We start from the raw sequence: 13,188 nt of genomic DNA, 5'->3' as shown, positions 1-13,188 counted from the left end.
AAATTAACAGTACACTTTTAAATAACTATTAATATTACATGTAGTTTTATAATTATTTTTTATAAAATAAAACAAGTCAGGGTGGTGAAATTTATCTATTTTTATCATAATTCTGTTTTGCCAATTCTGGATTAAATTGGGAGTTATATTTTGGTTTAAATGATGTTTCTTTTACTGGTTTGTTTTCTTCTCCTCGTAGCTTGGCTAAAAATTCCTCAGTTCTCCTTCTTTCTCCCTTCTCACGCTTTATTCTTTCCAATCTAAGTATTTCCAACTTTTGTTTTTTCTCCAGTTCAGCTTCGTCATCGGAATTTTCACTACTATCAGAATTAGATATATATCTCTTCTTCGATTTGTCCTTCTTATGTCTCTTTTTCTCGTGTTTACTTTTCTTATACTTGTGTTTGTTATCAGCATCAGAATTGCTGCTACTATCTCTCCTTTTTCGTTTTCTGCTTGGTGACGAACCACTTTTGTTTAAAATTGGTTTATATAATGCTATTTTACTACTGCTTTTCCTTACATCATCAATAGCCTTTCCTACTGATGTATATTTCTTTATGATTTCTAAAGGATCTTCTCTTATCTTACTTTTTAGGTTTATTTCACTTTTTCCTGAATCCGACCTATCTGGCGCGACGTCATACCAGTTCTTCTTGCCCAAAGCTTCATTAGTGTCCTGACCGAGATAAGTTAAGTAACCAATTTGTTTTTCATACTTCTCCCGCTCCTCCTTCTGTTCTTTATCATGTTCTTTATTGGACTGCTTCAATTCTGCTGACCCATCCTCCAATTCCTTAAAAAAATTTATGTGGCCTCTGCTATCATCTCTTTCACACTCATTTCCTTCATTTAAAGAAACAAAATCACCTGGGCTTGTATTTTTTCTGGATCTTTGCAACAAAAGTTCTCTTCTAGCTTCACGTTCCTTTAAGAAAAATAAGTAACTAAGACATTGTTTCTATCAGCAACGTTTTGTTAACGAAAGATTAAACTTTCATTTTTACTTACAGCTAGTTTTATTCTGTCCTGTTTTGCTTTTTCTTCTTCAGCAGCTTTTGCTTCATCTCTTCGAACTCTGGCAATATTTTCCTTAGTGCGAACATGCCACCTACATAAAATATGTATTAAGGGAAAAATTGAAAAATTTATTTAAAATATACTTACCTCTTTTTTGGTAAAATATTCATATTTATTTATGGTAAATATGTCAATTTAAAATAAACACGTCAAGTGACAGATGACAAAATGACTTCTTCTTCTACTTCTTTTTGTTTTCATTCGCCAATGTCAATAATTGCCCTAAAGTCCCTAAAATATAATTGTTGATCGTTGTTATGTTGTATGACTGATTTAGGAAATTTTGTTTTGAAGCGGCGGGTTTATTAACCTAACCTAAAAATTTTCCGCCAAAACTGTTTCTTAAAAAAAATATTATTTTTTGATGTAATTATATAATAAATTTTTATAACCAGCAAATGATGGAGGAGCAGAGTAAGTGTAATACAACAAAGTTTATAATATATACATATTACCTTTTTTTTTAAGAACTACTAAAAAGGAAAAGAAAGGCGAAGAATGAGGGAAATGAGACATTATTAGTATCTGCTTGTACGGATTTAGCGGAATTGTATATAAAAGAAGGAAGATATAATTTGGCCATTGAAGAATATGAAGTAATTGCCGATATTTATAAAAAACAAAATAAGTTGATTGAATATGCACAAGCGAATCGAGCTATTGGGGAAGCCTACATGGGGTTGAATAATTATGAAAAAGCTTTAGAACATCAAAGGCTCTACTTAAGTGAGTATATATTAAACCGTTTTGTATCTCAGTTATAATTTTTTTAATTAGATGTTGCAAACGAAGAAAATAACAAACTTGAACAACAAAGAGCATTAGCTACGATGGGTCACATTTATTTATCGTGGTATTTGGAAACACAGACAGATCCTGAAGTAAAATTAAATGCTGCCTACAAGTATTTCATGAAGAGTTTGATGATTGCGGAAAGGTAGATTTGAGCATGAGCTTTGTTGCAGTTAGATTATTTATTTTTTAAACTTTTATTTAGCCTCACTGGAATAAATAAACTAGAAAGAGTTGATATGATGGCAAGGTTATTTTCAAATCTAGGGCTTGTGAAAGAGTGTTTAGGTGATTACAGCAAAGCCTTGGAACTACTGAATCGATCTATAGGAATATGTAAGCAACACGACATATACGAACAATTATATAGAGGTTATATTTCTATTGCGTCTTTGTATGAAAAACGAGGAGAGTATAACGATGCTATCCGCCATTATAACCTTGCAATTGATTCAGCAAGTAAGTGGTAATTTTTTTATCTTAAGTGAAATTAAATCTGTTTATTTATAGAGAAACTTAAGGGCAATACAAATTTAATATGTGCTGCTCTTTTGGTGAAATCTGAGGCTCTCGTAAAGCTGGCGGATTTTCACGGAGCCAAACAAGTACTGCTGAAAGCGTATAAACTAAAAACGCCTAATATTAAGGAAAAGCAGACGATAGAACGCAACTTGAGAACAGGTAATTGAAACTCGGTTAGTTGTTTTGTAAGTACATCGAGTATTAAAAGTTTTCATTATATTTAATATTATTTTAAGTGGCGTTGATGTGCCGTACGGAGGATGAGCTTGTGAGTGCAGGTGGTAATGAAAAGGAGAGAAAGATATTATACGAGAAGATGGGCGACAACGCTTGTGACCTTAAAATCTTCGCGAAAGCTATAGAATACTACAAACTAATGTTGGAGTGCGCGGAAAAGAGCGGCGTTAGCGGTCGAGACCTGGCTTCTTGTTATTACAGTTTAGCGGAAACGTACAAAGATAACGGTCAGTTTTCCGAAGCCGTGGCTTACTTTGAGAGAGAGTACGCTTTATGTACCGATTTGAAAGATAGCCTGAATACTCTTAGTAACATTGCCGACACGAAAGAGGCTGGCGGGGCTCCGATCGGCGAAGTTAAAGAGGTATATGAGAGGGCATTTGCAGAATGTCGTCGGTGTACAAATTTGAGGGAAGAAAAGCGCATGATATTAAGGTAATAGGGAGGAGATAGGGTTGAAAAAGTCGTAAAATTTACTCTTTCAGGTGTATTGCTTATCTGAGAAGGAACAATAACCACACCGAAACGTTTGAGTTGAATCGGTATCTTGACGATCATTTAGAAGGGGTAAGTTTAGAGGACGATTCTTCGTCGTCTGATAATGAAAGTGAAGATTCCGAGATCAAACGTTGTACGGGAGACGACATAAACCTAGATAATATTACAGGTAAAAGTAATCGAAAAAATCGGTATAAACTCGTCCGATTCGTTATTATTTAAATTTTTTATTAATAAGATGACGTTGTAGACGATTCGGAAGATTCCGATATAGAAAACCGTCAGTCTACAAGCAAGGAGGGAATGGCCGTCGGGAAAAGGAAGAATAGAAGCTTTGTCGTTAAGAAGAACGCCAAGGGAGAATCTCAACTGCACGTCGCTTGCATAAACGGTAGCACTCCCGTTGTGCATCACCTTGTCGAACAGGGCCATCCCGTCAATATCAGGGACAATTCCGGGTGGTTACCACTGCACGAGGCTTGCAATCATGGATACGTGGAGATTGCGAGGTTTCTACTCGATAAAGGAGCCGCTATAAATGACCGTGGTGGGACACACTGCAATGGTAAAAAAAAACGTTACCCTGTACTTATAAAATAACGAATATTTTTGTTCCTTTAGGCATAACACCGTTGTACGACGCTGCCAACAACGGTCACCTTAAAGTCGTGGAACTCCTACTAGACAGGGGGGCGTCCGCTGTTGCCAAAACGGACGACGGCGACACCCCCTTAAGCATCCTTCAAGAGTGGCAAAGCCAGAATCCTCTTCACGGAGGCGATTTGGTGTTGTATAGATCTTTGGTCAAAAGAATGAGCGAGGCGATGGAAAAAGCGGGACAAAGTACGAAAACGTTGGTCTCGGGTCAGGCGCCTACCAGCCAGAGAAACGATGTAGTCAGGGAGAGGCAAAGGGAAAGACGGTCTCAGCTTATGGATACTGACGAAAGTCCTGAATATGACGAAGGTAATTTTAAAATAACTTTGGCATTTGAAAAATTAATGTTGATTCTTTTTTAGGTGGGAGTTGTTCGAGTGAAACGTCTAGCTTCGACGCCACAAGTGAGTATATAAAAGTTATGGGAACTCTGAGGAACAAAACTAGCAACGTTAATATTTCTCCCGCCACAAGACAGCGTCTCGTTTCCAAGAGATCTGCTCTGGTCGTCGCGGAGAACGATATCCTGGACGATTGGTTAGAAGACGATCTGCAAGCATCTAAAGTAACTAAACGAAGAAAAACAGGGACCGTCGCTTCTTTGATCGTGCCGGCAGTTCGCGCGGTCGGCTCCAGGACTGGAAACGCCCAGAAAAAATCCCCGTCGCCAGGTAAGTTGCCGCCTATAAAAAACGATTTTAAAACAATATTTTTATGTTATGAAACTGTACATATGGATATTCTAGCAAAGAAGCGACTGAGCAGTGAATACGAGATCCCCGAAACCTTTTCCGACGACGATTTCAACAACATCATAACCATCGACGACAGACCGAGCCCCGTCAGGGACACAAGGCGGTCATCCAACGACAGCAGAAGCAGCACGGAAGGCCCGAGCGGCGTTAAACGGAAGAATCAGGCTTCCTTGCTAGACTCCGGTTTCAGCAGAATTCGTAGCGACTCCGCCGGCGCCTCTTTTAAACGAGCGAGTAGTTTCGAGAAGAGAAACAAATCGCAGCAGCCGAAAATTACGTTGTTCGGACACAGGAGTTTTGTGGAAGCCGATTCCACGACTCCTGTATCGTCGCAGACGCAAGCGACGGCAACCGTTGATCAAACGCAGAGTTTGCCCCCTGCCACGGGCGATCTTATGGTCTTTGTGGACGTTAAAGTCGAAGGGAGGATGTTTCGGGTACCCGTGTTGTTGTCGCAGGTGCAAACGAATACGATCGGTTGGTTGTCGGAACAAGCAGCTAATAAATATGCCAGGTAAGGTGATTTATTAATATGTGAAGGGATTATATCACACAATTTAAGTGTAATTCCAGTGTTTAATTGTTTTTTTTTTGGTTTATTAAATATAAACAAATCTTAAAATCATAAGTAGTTCATTTGTACTTGAAAGGTTATATTTCTCGATGCTGTCTACTTTTGTTCTTCTTCTTCTTCCTCTTTAATGTAATTGACCTTTTTTCCATTTTTTATATTTAGGAAAGAGTGTTCAAGGCCGACTTTAGAGTTGGAAACGACGACAGGCGCGTTGTTGTCCGATGAGGATCCTTTGAGTTTACTCTTCCCTTTAGGGGCTATGCAAGCGGAGCCCGTTGTGGGCAGGGTTGTAAAACTGAGCTTGCCTCCCTTAGTCGATAGATACAAGGAAGCGAGCTTACAGACGGATACGGGTAAGTTATTTTTTTGTTTTTTACGTCTCGGCTTACTCGTGTTATTCTAGAAATCGAAGCCGTACTGTGTCACATCCTCGAAGAGGTCTCTGTGAACTTGAATCTTTCTAATAAGGGCATCTTGGGCGAATCTCTCGTTCCTCTCTGCAGAGCTCTTAGTCATCAGACTGCCCTGCTAGAGTTGGACTTATCAGGAAATTTTCTCGATACAGATTGCATGACGAAGCTCTGCTCCACCCTGCCTACCCTAGTTAACCTTACCGCACTGAATTTGAGGTGCACGGGTCTCGTTTCCGCTCACCTTGCGGAACTCGTGAAAGTTTTTACCTCCGTTACGGAGCCGGTTCTACCGAAACTATCTAGTTTAGACTTGAGCGATAATTTTTTGAGGGACCGAAGCTTGCAGCACTTAGCGAGAATGACCGCTCACTTGAAATTAACCACTTTGAATCTTTCTAACGTCAGATTTACGGAGGATTTGTTCAGAGACTTCGACGAGGAGAGTTGTCGGTTGAATCTGAGCGATGTTCGGTATTTGGATATAAGCGATAACGGTGTTACTGTGGAGGACGTAAGAAAATTTCTTTGGTGGACGACGAAGAGTAAATTGTTGGGTTTGAACGTCTCCAGAAATAGTAGAGCCGATGAGAGCCTTTTAGGTGCTTTGGTGGATAGTTTTCAGGACGATATCTGTGGAGTGGAGCTAAAATCGTTGAATTTGTCCAGGAGCGATGTACAAGAAACCGAACTCTACAGTTTTTTGAGGTAAGGCGTTGTGGTTTGGAAGTCTAGTAGGCCACTTCTAATTGGTTTTTCTTTCAGGTTGTGTTCGAGAAGTTCTTTATTGGACATTGACTTGTCGTATAATGCAAATTTGACAGGCGTATCGCTGCGTCGACTGTTGGAGCACTCTTCCCTGCGAAATATTAATTTGATTGGTTGCGATAATATTTTGCGATATTTCGATGACTGCGGTGGATGCGATTTGCTCGAAGGCAGCGATGCGAACGGAGAAAAATTGTTAAAAATTTCCACTGACCTACAAAGTTTTCCCGGGCAGGTCGCTACCCTTATCGAAATGTTTAAGAGTAAATACTCCAGTTTGTACGTTGAAAAGACTGATAACTTTTTACTTTTGTCTTCGAAAGCGTTAGTGAGCAGGTAGTTTTTATTCGTGAAAGAAGAAGCCTTTTTAATAAGTTTTATAATAAGATTAATAAAATAATCAGTTGTCTACAACTAGTTTTATTTACTAAAATTCTTCAATCTCCAGCTAAATTAACGTTAGTTTTAACAAAAAATCTTTTTATTTCCTATCCAGTTACTTTGGACAAAAAAGATAGTACTCACCGATATAAAAGTTTTCAAGTGGAAGAAAAAGAATGATTAGAATTTTTAAAATTGACCAAATCTGGTGATCTGGGGATTCACTCATTAATAAATTTCATTGTGAAACGAATGTAGTAATGATTTACTAAAAATGCTCTAGATGGCTGGTTTCCGTGATTTATTTACTCATACGGGTAAAGCCTCTGGATTGTTCAAGTACCATTGGTTTTAACCATATGAGTCAATAAATAAAGAATTTTCAGAATACGAACTGCCGAACTGTGCAATGCATTTTACATAAAAGCAGGTTAATAATTCTTTCAAATTATTTAAAGTTTGCAGTTTTTAATGGTTTCTTTAAAAGAATAATAATTACAAGAGTCTCCCTGTACATTTTTTTGTTACTTAAATATTTTCGAATTCATAACAGAATAAATTTTGTATATTTATCACACATTTCACTGCTTTAACATTTTTTTTTAATTAAGTGATAATTAAAATGTTTCATAAGTAATGGGTCATGAACAGCTTAATGGTTCACGATAATTTCAATGATTAACTTAAACTATTAGTAGCTGTTTTGTGATCTATTACTTATGCAATACTTTTTATTCTTAGTGTATTTTGTTACATTTAAATTTACCGCCATTATGGATCAGCGACGTCTATTAGATAGTAGAATTAGAGGTTACTCAATTATGTTTTCCAATGCAGTTTCCTTGATTATTTTATGGTCTGTCGTTTGCTGCACCAGCTACAGATGGCAGTACGCTGCCGCTGGTGCCGACAGTATACACAGAATAAAACTCTTATTATTTAGCACATACTTCTATCGATAGAAGTATGTGTTATTTAGTTACTCATATGTTATAGATTGTCAATTTTTTTGTAGAGATGTGTACGCGTTCAAAAATGTATTGTGTTTCTCTATGCAAAATATAATTATTATGTATAGCAAATAATATATCATATTATTGTCGCGAAGATCCGTATTCTTTATTTAAAATACAAATCATGTGAACTGGTAAAACAACGAAAAAATAATTGTTAATTTAGTTATAAAGAAACGAAATGACACTCGCGCCCATCTCTCGTTAATCCGTCAACATCGGTTGCGTTTCTCGAGTTCCTATTGGTCAGAATTCAAATTGCAGCCTTGTTAAAATGGGGCATGGGTTGAGCTATTCAATTATCAGCGTCGCGTATTATATTATCTCCCAAATCCAATTAAAAAAAAACGGCACTATTGTTAATTGAACTTTATACAATACTATGAATCGTGAATTATCACGTAAATTCCCGACGACTACCCGACACTCCACTGCGTCATGGATATCTATCAGATTGTCGATGTCTAAGTGACATTTGGCGACATGTTCTTTAGTTGACAGAAAGTAATAGAGATGGCGCACCAATCAATATTTTCGTTTGCACCCAAAATAACGGTTTTGATATTTAATTTATGCAAATTATATAAAAAAAGTATTAAAACATAATTGCTGATATAATTATAGATAAAAATATTGAAGTATTGTGTAATGAATTACTTAAAATATGTGGAAATTGAANTAATGACTTTAAGTGGCTTTTTGCCGCGTGACCCCACGCCGTGGAGGCGTAGGTTAGCTGCGGTTGAAGTACCACCTTGATAAGCGTTCGCTTATTCCTTAAACTGAGGATTCAAAAATGTATTGTGTTTCTCTATGCAAAATATAATTATTATGTATTATGTAAATAATATATCATATTATTGTCGCGAAGATCCGTTCTTTATTTAAAATACGCAAATCATGTGAACTGGTAAAACAACGAGAAAATAATTGTTAATTTTGTTATAGACATGAAATGACACTCGCGCCCATCTCTCGTTAATCCGTCAACATCGGTTGCGCTTCTCGAGTTCCTATTGGTCAGAATTCAAATTGCAGCCTTGTTAAAATGGGGCATGGGTTGAGCTATTCAATTATTAGCGTCGCGTATTATATTATCTCCTAACTCCAATTAAAAAAAAACGACACTATTGTTAATTGAACTTTATACAACACTTATGAATCGTGAATTATCACGTAAATTTCCGACGAGTATCCGACACTCCACTGCGTCATGGATATCAGATAGTCGATGTCTAAGTGACATTTGGCGACATGTTCCTTAGTTGACAGAAAGTAATAGAGATGGCGCACCAATCAATATTTTCGTTTGCACCCAAAATAACGGTTTTGATATTTAATTTATGCAAATTATATAAAAAAAGTATTAAAACATAATTGCTGATATAATTATAGATAAAAATATTGAAGTATTGTGTAATGAATTACTTAAAATATGTGGAAATTGAAAATTAATTGTGAATCAACTTGTAGACGTTTATTTTGACCATATAGAACAATTGTTTATGTAAAATTGTTTAATATATTTTTAATTACTTTGTATTTATTTTTATTCAAACTGTCCTTAATAAAAAGTACATTACTATTTTTTTAAAGCACTATGTTTAGTTCGTGAATTTCAGTGTCGGAAATTATGAACTCACAATTTTTCCACAATCATTTTCGATGTTATAAAAAACGCAGACGCACCGTTTGAAATTAATTTTATTGATTAATTTACAAAAAACATTTCACTTACTCACGTCCTACTCTAATTCTAACCTTTCAAATTAATTAGCAGCAATAATACAAACAGCTGAACTATAAAAATCATTACAAATACGGTTCCTATTCAGGAACAATCTTAATCCACGCTTCCTCCTCTTCCCCGTTCTCATTCGGGATCCGAACCTTCACGAGTTGTATAGGTCCCTCGGACGTCTCAATAATCTGGGTCTCCCCCTGAGACAGTGCGTCGCTAGTGATAATCTCTTCGTAATCCTCATCCCCTTGCCCCGTTACGACCTGTTCGATCTCGTCGATGATCTCACCCTCGTTTTCTTCCTCTGATCCCGCTTCTGCGAAACTGATCTGTTGCCCGTCTATGATGATGTGTTCCGTGCCGTCCTGGTCCTGGATGTACAATTTGGAGTCGGCGGCGGCCGCCGTGGCAGCGTCCACGATCTCCATCTCTCCCGCCGAGTTAACCGTCACCAGCTGATCGTCGTCTGTCGTGAGCCGGGGCTGATTGACCACGATGGTGTCGTTGAGGTGGCCTTGGGCCTGCATGTGTTGGTACAGCAGGGGTTTACGCATGAATCCTGCGCCGCAGACCAGGCACTCGTACGGTTTTTTGTCCGAGTGTACGAACCTGTGGGCGTTGCGGTTGTCTCTGCTGTTGAAGGCCTTCCCGCATACCTGCCGCGTCAAATTTAATGAAAATTTCTATCGTTTTTGGTTCTAAACTTACCTCGCACAGGAACGGTTTCTCTCCCGTGTGTATCCGCCGATGCTTCTTGAAATGTTCGGGATAGACGAACGTCGCCTCGCAGACGTCGCATTTAAACGGCCTCTCCCCCGTGTGCGCCGCCTTCACGTGGTAATCCAAAAGCCGCCTCCTCTTGAACCCCTTCCCACAATCCGAGCACTGGTAACGTTTGTCGTCGTAGTGGGTGGCGCGCTTGTGGGACTGCAGGTTGGACCTCTGGCTGAACGTCGCCCCGCAGAACTCGCACTGGTAAGGTCTCTCCCCTGTGTGCGTGCGTTCGTGGTCGCGGATCTCGGCCTTCCTCGCGAACGCCTTGCCGCACAGCCCGCATACGAAGGGTTTGTAGCCGGTGTGGACGATCGAGTGCACTTCCAGGTTGTGGGCAGAACCGAATTGTTTGCCGCAGAGGTGGCAGCTGAACTCCTTCATTCCCGAGTGGGTGCGTTCGTGCTGCGTCAGGTTCTGCTGGCTCAGAAAGGACTTGGGGCACTGCAGGCACCGGAACGGCCTCGGACGTACCTCGTGAGTTTTTTCGTGTGCTATAACATTAAGACGGATAACATTAATTTATAAATCTCCATTATTCGCGACACAAGAACTCACCTTTGAAGGTGTACTTGCTGGCGAAATCCTTGCCGCACATGCTGCACACGTACGGCCTAACGCCCAGGTGGGTGTTGACGTGCTCGTCCAGCAAATTCTTGCTGCTGTACTTCTTCCCGCACGTCTCGCACTCCCAAGCCTTGGCCTGGGGGTAGTGCATGCGTCTGTGTATGCGGAACAGCCGCAGATTGCTGAATATGCGGTTGCATATCTCGCACTGGAAGTCCCCGTCTTCAGCGGCCACGTGTTCGTCCAGGTGGGCAGACAGCTGGTTACGTTTCCTGAAGTCCTGCCCACAAACGTCGCAGATGTATATGCGAGCCCCGTGGGCCTGTTTCATGTGTACGGTAATGGCTTTGGCTTCTCCGGCGACCGTCTCGTCGCCCTGGCAGAGGAGGCAGGTGTAGTAACTGCCCTCGCGGGAGACGATGGGCATCGCGAAGAATTCTTCCGACTTTTTGTCCTCGTGTTTTTGGACGATGCTGTTCGCTGTCGTGACGGTTTTCTTTTTGAGTATGTTCGGTTTTTCCATGCTTAGGTGGACGGAATTCGACTCGTCCATTCCGGGTTCCATTTTTACTTTCACATGTTCTGTAAACGATATTTTAGCTTAACTTTCCCCATGATAGAACTCTAGAATACAAGGAATGGTCGAAAATTGGAATATTTGTGCTCGAAGTCACTCAGCAGTGAACCGAAAACATGCAAAAAATTAAATATTTTCATTCAGAAATCTCTCAGACCATAAAATTAAAATATTTTCTTTATTTAACGATTTTAGAGGAACTGTTTAGCAGATTTATAGCAAGTTGCCGCCAAAACAAAGAATTTTGGATGAAGTTATTAAAGCTTAAAAGTCAAAAAACTACTAAACCGGCACAAAAATTTTTCACAACTGCTTAAAACAATTATCAAATCCACATAAATAACACACGGTTTAATTAATTTTGCAACGAAAATAATATCTTTTAACACACTGGAAGCAAAATGCAGTTTATTCGCTAATAAACTATTTTTAACTCTTAATTTCTTTAACACTCACCGATACTATGTTTTTCGGTTGCTTCTGCCGGTTGAACTAAACCTTCTGTGGTAACTGAAACTGAAGAAGGTGGTTCGTAATCGGAATCCGAAGAATGTTCTATAGCTCCTGAATCAATGATGTCTCCTCCGTCGGTAGAAAATGTATGGAAGTTTTGATTGTCAATGTCCATTGTGTTTTCTTTCTCCGGTTCTACTTCCTCCTCCATTTCACCATGCATCTTTACTAGTTCCATCTCTATGTCTTGTATGGACTGCAGAGAATTTTTTTCCGCTGAAATCTGAAATAATGTCACATGTAGGAGACGTGTATTATATTTTTTGAATAAATTACCTGTCCAGAGTCTTCATCCGAAGAAGGTATGTCCAAGATTTTCTTAGGCACTTCGTTTTCTTTATTAGATTCGAGTGACTTGCCTTCTATTATCTCTTTGGTTTCCTGTATGTCCGTCTCATCCTCAATCTCAGTTTTTTCAACAGAACACTTGTAATTATCAATGATTTCATTTTTTATTTCAATAACTCGGTTTTGTAACTCATCCAGTTCATCAACTAACTTATAGCACTTTTTACAAAGAACTTGTGTCTGCTCTGGGTCCTCCTTTATTTCCTTATTTAAGATCTTGGACAGCAACGAAGCAAAGTGTTCAATACGTCCGGTGGTACCCTGTTGAATATTCAGTAAATAAATTTGAAAAAAAAGTTTATAATTCTACATACCTCCTTGTTGAAGATTTGTATACTGTTTCTAGAAGACAGACAGCTGGCACTGCATACCAAACAGAAAACACCCGTTGACATGCTACAAATAAATACAAGTTTGTGAATCAGCTACAATTTAATGCCCTCAGCCTTCTCGTTCTGGAGCATATAAAAATTAATTTGGGTTAAAAATAAATTGAACAAGCGTCGACATAACTATATTACGAGATCTGTACTTTCTATTTTGAACACCGACAAATTCAACATTAAAAACTTGTAAGAATGTCACAATTAGCTGTTTACCTTTTAAATTTTGCGAGATTATTTAGGGACACATTTATTTTCGCCGAAAACAGGGCTGCTAACAAATGCTGCCAAGCTTCAGAAATGACGCGACGAAAAAAGGCCGTTTGCAGGTCATAAGGGAAGTTGTGACGGCGCAAATGCGGTTATTCAATACACAAAATGGCGTCCCCTTTTACCGTAAATTGATTTCATTTTGGGTCGATTGGCCGTTTTCGGGAACGGATTTTCGAAAAAAAAATACGGGAATGTTAGAAATCTAATGGAATGGGGGAATAAATTTTTATTGTTGCTTAGACACACCCTGCATTTATACAGGGCGTCCAATCGTAAAATTGATTTCCTTAGAATTAATTTTTTTTTCTAATTACTAAAGCGCGGCAAA

The 13,188-nt window shown here is 38.9% G+C and overlaps 3 protein-coding genes across 3 annotated transcripts; 1 reads left to right on the top strand and 2 right to left on the bottom strand.

Annotated features, from left to right (window-relative positions):
- Nucleotides 1–79: 79 nt before the first annotated feature.
- Nucleotides 80–1,248, bottom strand: LOC108907375 (leukocyte receptor cluster member 1 homolog). Its single transcript, XM_018711030.1, has 3 exons — nt 1,168–1,248; nt 1,012–1,111; nt 80–928 (listed from the first exon to the last, which is right to left on the bottom strand). The coding sequence occupies exons 1-3, from the start codon at nt 1,188–1,190 to the stop codon at nt 92–94; spliced, it is 960 nt and encodes a 319-aa protein (XP_018566546.1). The 5' UTR covers nt 1,191–1,248; the 3' UTR covers nt 80–91.
- A 153-nt stretch (nt 1,249–1,401) lies between these two features.
- Nucleotides 1,402–6,702, top strand: LOC108907361 (tonsoku-like protein). Its single transcript, XM_018711012.1, has 14 exons — nt 1,402–1,494; nt 1,549–1,806; nt 1,858–2,017; nt 2,078–2,331; nt 2,383–2,553; nt 2,631–3,066; nt 3,117–3,298; nt 3,380–3,694; nt 3,751–4,095; nt 4,149–4,457; nt 4,533–5,055; nt 5,278–5,468; nt 5,519–6,233; nt 6,291–6,702. The coding sequence occupies exons 1-14, from the start codon at nt 1,479–1,481 to the stop codon at nt 6,631–6,633; spliced, it is 4,218 nt and encodes a 1,405-aa protein (XP_018566528.1). The 5' UTR covers nt 1,402–1,478; the 3' UTR covers nt 6,634–6,702.
- A 2,671-nt stretch (nt 6,703–9,373) lies between these two features.
- Nucleotides 9,374–12,925, bottom strand: LOC108907511 (zinc finger protein 182). Its single transcript, XM_018711242.1, has 7 exons — nt 12,804–12,925; nt 12,519–12,600; nt 12,133–12,465; nt 11,800–12,079; nt 10,758–11,348; nt 10,137–10,693; nt 9,374–10,084 (listed from the first exon to the last, which is right to left on the bottom strand). The coding sequence occupies exons 2-7, from the start codon at nt 12,597–12,599 to the stop codon at nt 9,515–9,517; spliced, it is 2,412 nt and encodes an 803-aa protein (XP_018566758.1). The 5' UTR covers nt 12,600; nt 12,804–12,925; the 3' UTR covers nt 9,374–9,514.
- Nucleotides 12,926–13,188: the final 263 nt, after the last annotated feature.

This window comes from Anoplophora glabripennis, unplaced genomic scaffold (assembly GCF_000390285.2).
Source record: "Anoplophora glabripennis isolate ALB-LARVAE unplaced genomic scaffold, Agla_2.0 scaffold5, whole genome shotgun sequence".
Lineage (NCBI taxonomy): Eukaryota > Metazoa > Arthropoda > Insecta > Coleoptera > Cerambycidae > Anoplophora > Anoplophora glabripennis.
This window is presented reverse-complemented; position numbering and strand designations above follow the sequence as displayed.

Bases quoted from the DNA above. Each gene is read 5' to 3' on its own strand.
- LOC108907375 (XM_018711030.1), bottom strand. From the start codon at position 1,190: ATGAATATTTTACCAAAAAAGAG. The intron at 1,112-1,167 runs GTAAGTATATTT...TATTTTATGTAG, and splicing joins AATATTTTACCAAAAAAGAG to GTGGCATGTTCGCACTAAGG. The intron at 929-1,011 runs GTAAGTAAAAAT...TTTTTCTTAAAG, and splicing joins AGGACAGAATAAAACTAGCT to GAACGTGAAGCTAGAAGAGA.
- LOC108907361 (XM_018711012.1), top strand. The intron at 5,056-5,277 runs GTAAGGTGATTT...TTTTATATTTAG, and splicing joins GCAGCTAATAAATATGCCAG to GAAAGAGTGTTCAAGGCCGA. The intron at 5,469-5,518 runs GTAAGTTATTTT...GTGTTATTCTAG, and splicing joins GAGCTTACAGACGGATACGG to AAATCGAAGCCGTACTGTGT.
- LOC108907511 (XM_018711242.1), bottom strand. From the start codon at position 12,599: ATGTCAACGGGTGTTTTCTGTTTGGTATGCAGTGCCAGCTGTCTGTCT. The intron at 11,349-11,799 runs GTGAGTGTTAAA...TATCGTTTACAG, and splicing joins AACCGAAAAACATAGTATCG to AACATGTGAAAGTAAAAATG. The intron at 10,085-10,136 runs GTAAGTTTAGAA...TTGACGCGGCAG, and splicing joins AGAAACCGTTCCTGTGCGAG to GTATGCGGGAAGGCCTTCAA.